The 8,459-nt window shown below is 37.4% G+C and overlaps 1 protein-coding gene across 5 annotated transcripts in view; it reads right to left on the bottom strand.

Annotated features, from left to right (window-relative positions):
* Positions 1–8,459, bottom strand: part of CCNDBP1 (cyclin D1 binding protein 1) — a 44,292-nt gene that overhangs the window by 33,461 nt on the left and 2,372 nt on the right. For 3 of the 5 annotated variants that reach the window (XR_007453803.1, XM_049613478.1, XM_049613477.1), the window contains exons 4-11: positions 6,153–6,234; positions 5,313–5,409; positions 5,060–5,133; positions 4,183–4,259; positions 3,583–3,863; positions 2,436–2,496; positions 1,176–1,222; positions 809–919 (exon numbers count right to left, since the gene is read on the bottom strand). Coding sequence is in view for 4 of the 5 variants with exons in the window: in XM_049613478.1 (XP_049469435.1) it covers positions 809–919; positions 1,176–1,222; positions 2,436–2,496; positions 3,583–3,863; positions 4,183–4,259; positions 5,060–5,133; positions 5,313–5,409; positions 6,153–6,234 (830 nt within the window). In the remaining variant the exon portion in view is untranslated. Of the gene's footprint in view, positions 1–436; positions 920–1,175; positions 1,223–2,435; positions 2,497–3,582; positions 3,864–4,182; positions 4,260–5,059; positions 5,134–5,312; positions 5,410–6,152; positions 6,235–8,459 lie in introns of those variants that run through there. The other 2 variants (XM_049613479.1, XM_049613480.1) reach the window with 2 other exon arrangements.

The following is an 8,459-nucleotide window of genomic DNA, read 5'->3' as shown; positions in this document are numbered from 1 at the left end:
GACTAACTGAAAGCCCCTTAAAATTATATAAACTCTCTTATACGTTTAAAAATTTTTGATTTATAAAAATTTTGTATTTACATTTGGAGACACATGTAACATATAACCAAACAATAATACAAGTATTTATAAGAAAACTAAATCTGTTCAATAAAGTGGACAAACCTAACAAATGAGCTCAATACCAAAAAATAATTTTGGAGACTGGGATGGAATAATATTCAGAAGGACTTAATGATAAGAATAATAATATTATATAACACACTGAAGTACTCACAGGGGCTTTGAAGTCATCTTCTCTAAAGAAGTAAAGTCAAGCGTTTTTGTTCTAAGTACAGTTCTGATCAGAATCAGACCGTTAGACCTATAAACCCAAATGAAAGCGATGTGCTAGTCTCAACCCACTGTATTTCTGACAGAAAGAAACTTTGAAAGGTTACTTATTGAATTACCAGCAGGTCAACATTTTATTAAGCCCATCAATAGGTTTAACAATGAATTAACACACTTTATTGCAAATAGGGAATAAGGCAGCTTCTGCAGGAATCTCTGAAACACGATTCAGAAATGCAAACTCATGCAATTATCTTTTGTATCTAGCACAGAAAAATATATCAGACTTATGTAGTATATAAATAACTGCCAGTCTGGCCTAACCAACAATCTTTGGTAGTAGCGTCTCTTGACAAGGATGGATAGGAACTCCATTTTGATCCAGAAAGCATTCTAGCCCCATTTTAAAAGCAGACATCAGAGGCTACCTGTGATATAAGGAGAATGGAGAGTGCAAATGAGCCTGAAAACTCACAGTTCAAGTTCATTCTGAGTGAGTTCCTTGATTCTGTTCATGCAATGATCAACGGCATTAATGAGTAAAGGGATCCAACTATCTTCTGGCTGTGGGGTCACATGACTCGCTCTGAAAATGGAATGGGGAGAAAGAGAAGTTAAATTTATACTGTCAAGGGAAAACCTACCCACAAAAGGAGCACAGACGAAACTATAGTAAGAGAAGGCAAGTTTCTTTGTAGAAACTTAGATGCTCCACAACTCAAGTGGAAAGAAAACATCACACCCACGTTCTTCTACTTCTTAAAATGGGGCTTTGGGAGCTGAGAATGATTGGATAGGTTTATTCTCAAAAAAGCTATTTGGGGAGAAGTCCTCATACTCACTTAGTAATTTCAAGTGCCTTCTTTAAGACAGATACAAGTTTTGCAGACTAGAAAAGAAACAGAGAAGTTACTCACCCTGAGTCCTACTATAAAAAGGAAAGGAAAGCCAAGATATATTAAGACTCAAGTAATAAAAAAACAGAAAAAAAAAAAAAAAACTTGAAGGAAAGTGCAAAAACAAAAATTCTGGTTACATTACGGTGGTAGAATTATAGGATTCTTTTCTATTTAGCAAAATCTTATTAGTATTGCTACTTTAACATTTTATAAATTTTAAAAATTTGTTAATACTTTTAAATTTTTAAAAAATGAAAAAAGTAAGAATATAACCTGAATTTGTCCCAACTGCTGATAGCTTTGAATATATAGCAGGAACAGCTGAAGTTCCTTTTTAAAAAAATTCTATGTACAGAATTTTAAGCATACCGGTAACAAGGTAACATGAGGATATATATATGCCACCAATATATAGTACATCTTTTAATTTTTTTTTTATTTGGAGTAATTGACAAGGCATATTGCTAATGATGTTTATTTCTTGGGAAGTCAATTTATAAAAGTGAATGTGAAAAAAGAAGTTAATGCCCAAAAGGATCCTATTCTACTTTAAGGTATATGCACACTGTGAAGATACATTTGATGAATTTAATTTCCACTATCTAATTTATCAAATATTTTTAGGATTGAAAATTCTGAATATAAGATATAAGCCATTTGGTAGTTTTACTTCTTTTTCCAGTAACTGTAGAGATAATCTGAGTCTCTAAAAATAATAGAATTCTCTCTAGCACAGGACTCAGGACATGAAAGAATACAATAAAGTCAGATTTTTATAAAGAGCTTGACCTTTTGTAGTTAAATCACCCAATGTGTTTATATTAGAACAGAGTATGTTTCTGGAACACTTGGTTTTGCCTACACCAGAAATCAGGCATTTACAACTTCAGGTTGAGAAGATACTAAAGTACTGTGGTAAATCAAACTTTCTTTTTCAAAGTAGCATTTTCTAAGGTCTTTGGGTTTTTCTAAGTGACTGCCCAAGAGGTTATGGAAGAGAGTAGTACCAGAACTCATGGCTATTAGAATTCAACTTCAATAAATATTTATCAGGCAGAAATACATGTAAGAACTGTGACATTATTGTTGTACTGGCATCCTAGTGTAACAAATAAATATGTTTCCTATAGCTTAAAGGAAATATTAGTAATTAGGGAAATTCTACATTTAGGTCAGTAGCTATTCCCTCAAGTTGGTACTTACATTGATTCGCACAGTCAAGTGGCACATAGGTGGGTATATACTCAGAGCTAAATCATCCACACTAAGGACAGAAAGCAAAAATAACCATTAACAAAAAAAGGAACAAAGCTGAACTGGGTGGTTTTCAGTACACAATTAAGGCATGAGAGAATGTGAGAAATGTCCCATAAATGCCTATTAATTCCTTAAATTGAGCAACCAGAATCAATTCAACTGATATGTACTAAATATCTACTTACCCCATTTCCCTAGGAATCTGGGGGGAAAAACTCCCTTGGCCTATATGATAGGACATGATTAATTCAGTTAAAAATGGGAGGATGTGAAACCATCAATTTAATAACTGTGGAGTTCATCCATGGATGTCACTCAAGTGGGCATGACTTTACCCAAGTGATGCAATTTAGTACCACTAATAATGGGACAAACTAACATTATGCACCTGCCCAATATGATACAATGAGAAGCACAAAATACTCAAATATGTGATCGCCTTGCCAAAAAAATATTTAACTTGAATATAATCTATAATCCTTGCCAAAAAAATATTTAACTTGAATATAATCTATAATCATACAAAAGACAATCACATGAATCCAGATTTTTGGATATTCTGTGAGACAACTGACCTAGATTCTTGGATAGGAACTGTTATAGTTGCAAGAGACTACAACCAAACCAGACTACTGCAAGAGATGACAACCAAATGCACTGTGACACTATGACAGACCCCTTGATAAAAAAAAAAAAGGCTTTAAAATACATTTTAGAGACAAATGGGGACATTTGAATAGTAACTATTTTCTATTCAACGTTATATTTCGCAGATATAATAATAATGTCTGTTCTTAGAGATACGTGCTGAAGTATTTAGGGGTGAAATGTCACTGATGTCTGCAACTTACTCTCAAATGGTTCAGGAGAAAAATGGCACATCTAATCCATTGAGAAATAAACCAATATTGAAAAAAATGTGAGCAGGTGAACATAGATGAAGGATACATGGATGTTCAATGCAATACTTTTATCAACTTTCCTGTAGGTCGAAAATGTTCAAAATAAAAAACTGGGGGAAAAGCTTAAGGTGACAACACAAGCTGAGGTCACATGCTGCTGCTCACATGTTTCAAGTGGGGATTCCACTTACCTAGGGCTGATCTCGTCAGAGATATCCACAATGTCGTCCAGTTGGGCCACCTGATCCTTCTTCCCATTCTCTGCCACTGAGATCCGGATTTTCTTCAGGCAGGCTTTTGATGCTCTCACCAGTGCAAGGCATGGGATTATGAGCTCTTGATCCTCCTCTGACCAATATAAGTCCCGATTGTTTGGATACCCCAACCCATCATCCTCTTCATCACCGTGGTTATCAGAGTTGTCCTCAGTGTCATTCAGGAGGCCACAGTACGGGTCACATTCTTCCACGGCCTAAGACATGCCATGATATATTTGAATGCCAAAAAAACCCCAAAAAACAAAAAACCAAGGCTTTTACACTTTCAGCATCATGTCTGAGTTATCCCCAAACCTCAGCCAGCTACTTCACTAATGGCTACAGAGTTCAAGCACCCTGTTCTCACTCCCCTTGCCCAGCAGTAGACAGAGGGGAGTGGTACTAAATCACACACTGGTGTGGGTAGGAGATGGGAGTTGAAAGCCAGGAGTGAAGATGGGACTTATTGAGTTAATGCTCAGGACATTTCCTTTCTTTATAGTATCATCTATGATCATGGAGTTGTCCCCTCACCTGCTCCATTTCCTCATGTGCATCCTTCACAAAATCCACATTCTTCGTCAGCATTGAAAGGGCTGCAGCTTTGTTATCTACGAGTGAAAAATCAGAAGCACTAGAATTAGAGGAGAAACCCAACAATTCTGTGAAGTCTGCAAATGGCAACCAATGGTGTTCCCATTTGTGAAGAGTGCCAAGGATAGTCAACAAGAGCAGTGGTTTAATAAAATTTTTCTCATATTCATCCTCTGGGTAACCAGAGGAGTTAAAAAGCTTTTCATCATTCACCACTAGAAGAAATAAAATGGTAACATGATGTTCCTCTTCATGGTCCTCTTGACAAACACTGCTTTTGGCCCAGCTGGCACTACCTCATAGGGGCTTCAGTGTGTCCCATAATAATGCTCCTGGGGCAGGACCAGGAGAACAAATCACATTTGTTCAACAAGACACGGCCACAGAAAGAGGGCTAAAAACGTATGAGAACTAGGTCGCCTGGGTGGTTTAGTTGGTTAAGTGTCTGGCTTTAGCTCAGGTCATGATCTCATGGTTCGTGGGTTTGAGCCCCATGTCAGGCTCTGTGCTGACAGTTCAGAACCTGGAGCCTGCTTCAGATTCTGTGTCTCCGTATCTCTCTGCTCCTTCCCTGCTCACACTGTCTCTTTTTGTCACAAAAATAAATAAACATTAAAAAAAAATTTTTTTAAGTATAAGAGCTAAAAAGACTGTCAAAAAATGTTAATACCTATTTTTTGATGTTACTGATAAACTATATGCATTCCACTAAGTTGTAAGTTAAAATATACACATGCTACAAAACTATAAACTAGATATGAGAGAGCTATCTGCTTTGGCCAGCAGAGTCAACAGCCCATTTCCCACTCTCACCCACCTCTTGGTATCTGAGGAACCTGCTGGCATGCAGTCCAGACACTGTTGTAGGAAATAAGGTCATTGTTCTCTGAGCTGGGGAAAGGAATCAATAAGGATATATGAATAACCAATGTTCCTCTCTCCTAAAAAAGAATGATCTTGCTCGACATCATTCTCAGCTATTAGTAACTTTGCTGTTGAAATGAGTTTTTTTCCCGCTCCCTGAAGCAAGGAACCCCATTAACTGATAAACCCAATTGTAGCATCACTACCTCTGAGTTGGAGTCATGAAAAGCACATCCATAAGTTGAGCCATGCCATCTACGATGTCCAGAGTGGTGCTTCGTACCAGCTTTCTCAGAGTGATTCCTGTAGCCAAACCCAAAGACTAAGCAGCCTGGTCTCCTTTCTGGAAGTCACCATCTGCTTTCTTGAGAGTTTAAGCCCTTCAGAACTTAAAGTAATGTGAGTACCAACACAAAACTCAGGTCTTATGTATTTCCCCATGTCTTTTTCTTGCTCCTCCCACCATTTCTGAGTAGTGCTCTCCAAAAGAGATCTGGAACAAAATACTTCCATGACAGCATGTATCCATTCGTTAAGGTCAATGGTCCCTTGGCAACTGTGGCTGAAACACTTGAAGTTTAAACTATCTCTGAGTAACCCTAAAGATCCATGAGACATGCATTCATTTATAATTTTGGCATGGTTATAATCAAGGCATTACCCTACAGGCAGGGCTGGAGGTCACTTAACTTGTAAAGGAGCTCAGAAACAGTGTGTGATGTCATATGGGTGGAGGAGACCAGGGAGGCCCCTATAGATCCAGCATCTATAGTGGTTATAATGGGTTAGAGGGGGAGGAGCCAGTGAAAACTAAAAACCTTTGAGTCAGGCAAAGCAGGGAAGATGGTAACACAGCATCCATATCTTAGCATAAAGCATTATTTATGGAGGTCACTGATATTATATTATCTTTGAGGGCATTTTACGTGAGCAAGTTACACTACATGCTCAAATTGAAGAAAAGGTAATAGTCTCAGGACAGAAGCTGTCATATTAGCAAAGATCTGATCTATAAATCAAACATTTATGTGTATACAGTGGCTTACCCTGATTCTTGGGAAGTGAATAATATACTGCAATCATTGCCTTGATGGCAGCACGGACTTGTTCACAGAACCTCTGTGTTTCCTATGAGGCAATGGATCAATTTCAGAATGAAAAAAAAAGAAATGGATTAGATTCATCAGTCCATTTGCTGTAGAAGAGAGCAGACATCTGTACAGCATCATCTATAAACATTTTCTATAGTCCTATTCTGAGTTAGGAATTGAACTATTCTCAGCACATAGCAGAGAGGAATTAGCTGGCCCCGTGACTGAGCTGACAACTCAATAAAACATTAAGGAACATCAGGAAAAACTTATTCCTAATATTTTACATCCCAAGATACTCATGATCTGCTGTGAAGTATTCACCATATCTTAGACCAGGAGTTGGCAACTATGGCCCACGGGCCAAATTAGGCCCACTGACAGTTTTTAGAAATAAAGTGTTACTGGCACACAGCCACACTCATTTACATATTATCTATAACTGTGTTCACATTACAAGGGCAGAGTTAGGTAGCTGGCCTGCAAAGCCTAAAATATTTACTGTTTGGCTTTTTACAGAAAAATCTGCCAATCCTATCTTAGACCATTAACCAGGTGTCTGATCTCTCGCTCTCTCACACACACACCTAAAAGAAATTAGCATGGACTCTACAAGGTTGACTATTTTCCTTCTAAGCAGTCACTGGCTTTCTCCTGTCTTCCTTGTCCTCATTTTTCCGCTATATTCTAAGCCAGTGCTACATAAAATGTGGTCCACTGATTGGGGCCAGTCCATGAATTGTTATCAGTCTGGGATGGTGGGTAAGTACAATGTGTGAGAATAAGTGTTTAAAGCTTTATATTCATCCTCTGGGTAACCAGAGGCAATTGACATTGCTTCAACATCCAAACACATAAAAAACAAAGCCATACTTCTGTAGGACTAACATGTTAAGATCCTAAGGAAGCAATCATGATTCAAACACACATAATTCAAACAAAACCAAATTCTAACTTTTTTTTTTTTGTAAATTTTTTTTTAATGTTTATTTACTTTTGAGACAGAGAGAGACAGAGCATGAACGGGGGAGGGTCAGAGAGAGAGAGGGAGACACAGAATCTGAAACAGGCTCCAGTCTCTGAGCTGTCAGCACAGGGCCTGACGCGAAGCTCGAACTCACGAGCTGTGAGATCATGACCTGAGCTGCAATCGGACGCTTAAGCGACTGAGCCATCCAGGTGCCCCCAAATTCTAAGTTTTTAACTGTAAGTGAAACCAATGTCGGAGGCATGTACAGAAAAATAGTTCATGCTGCCTCCTCATGGTATCCTATCAACTGTGAATATTAGCAGCGAATCCCAAATATATTTGAAAGAAAAGAGACAACAGGTAAGGTAATAGTCATACTCCCCTTGAAATAAATACTGACTTCCTTGCACAAATCTTTTAAAATGCTCTCAAATAATTCATTTCTTATTTTCTCATCATAGATCTCTAGGGTATTTAGGGGGAGAGTTTATCATTGTAGGTGCAGCAAAGGAATATTTTTTCATTTCGAAACATCTGGATATATAGACTGAGAAAGAAAATGAAACTATTATGAAAAACAAATAAGGTAATGAATATGCCATTTTAAAATAACCTGATTCCCAAATTAAGTATACCTCATTCTAGAAAAACTGGCAATAAAGCACACCTGGTTATAACACCATGTTTATTTTCCTCAGTTTTATAATAAGGGGTTATTTATTTATTTTTTTCTTTTTTTATATGAAATTTATTGTCAAATTGGTTTCCATACAACACCCAGTGCTCATCCCAACAGGTGCCCTCCTCAATAGCCATCACCCACCCTCCCCTCTCTCCCACCCCCCATCAACCCTCAGTTTGTTCTCAGTTTTTAAGAGTCTCTTATGGTTTGGCTCCCTCCCTCTCTAACTTTTTTTTCCTGCCCCTCACCCATGGTTTTCTGTTAAGTTTCTCAGGATCCACATAAGAGTGAAAACATGTGGTATCTGTCTTTCTCTGTATGACTTATTTCACTTAGCATAACACTCTCCAGTTCCATCCACATTGCTACAAAAGGCCAGATTTCATTCTTTCTCATTGCCAAGTAGTATTCTAATGTGTATATAAACCACAATTTCTTTTTCTTTTTTTTTTCAATATATGAAATTTATTGTCAAATTGGTTTCCATAATAAGGGGTTATTTAAAAATGCATAAATTCTTGCTCCAGAAATTCCACTTCTGGGATTTTTTTTTTTTTTTTTTTTTTGCTGATATACATGCATACACAAAGACTGTATTAGGCAATTTACC

Source organism: Panthera uncia, assembly GCF_023721935.1.
Source record: "Panthera uncia isolate 11264 chromosome B3 unlocalized genomic scaffold, Puncia_PCG_1.0 HiC_scaffold_1, whole genome shotgun sequence".
Classification (NCBI taxonomy): domain Eukaryota; kingdom Metazoa; phylum Chordata; class Mammalia; order Carnivora; family Felidae; genus Panthera; species Panthera uncia.
Note: the sequence above shows the minus strand (reverse complement) of the source record. Positions and strands in the feature narration are given on the sequence as shown.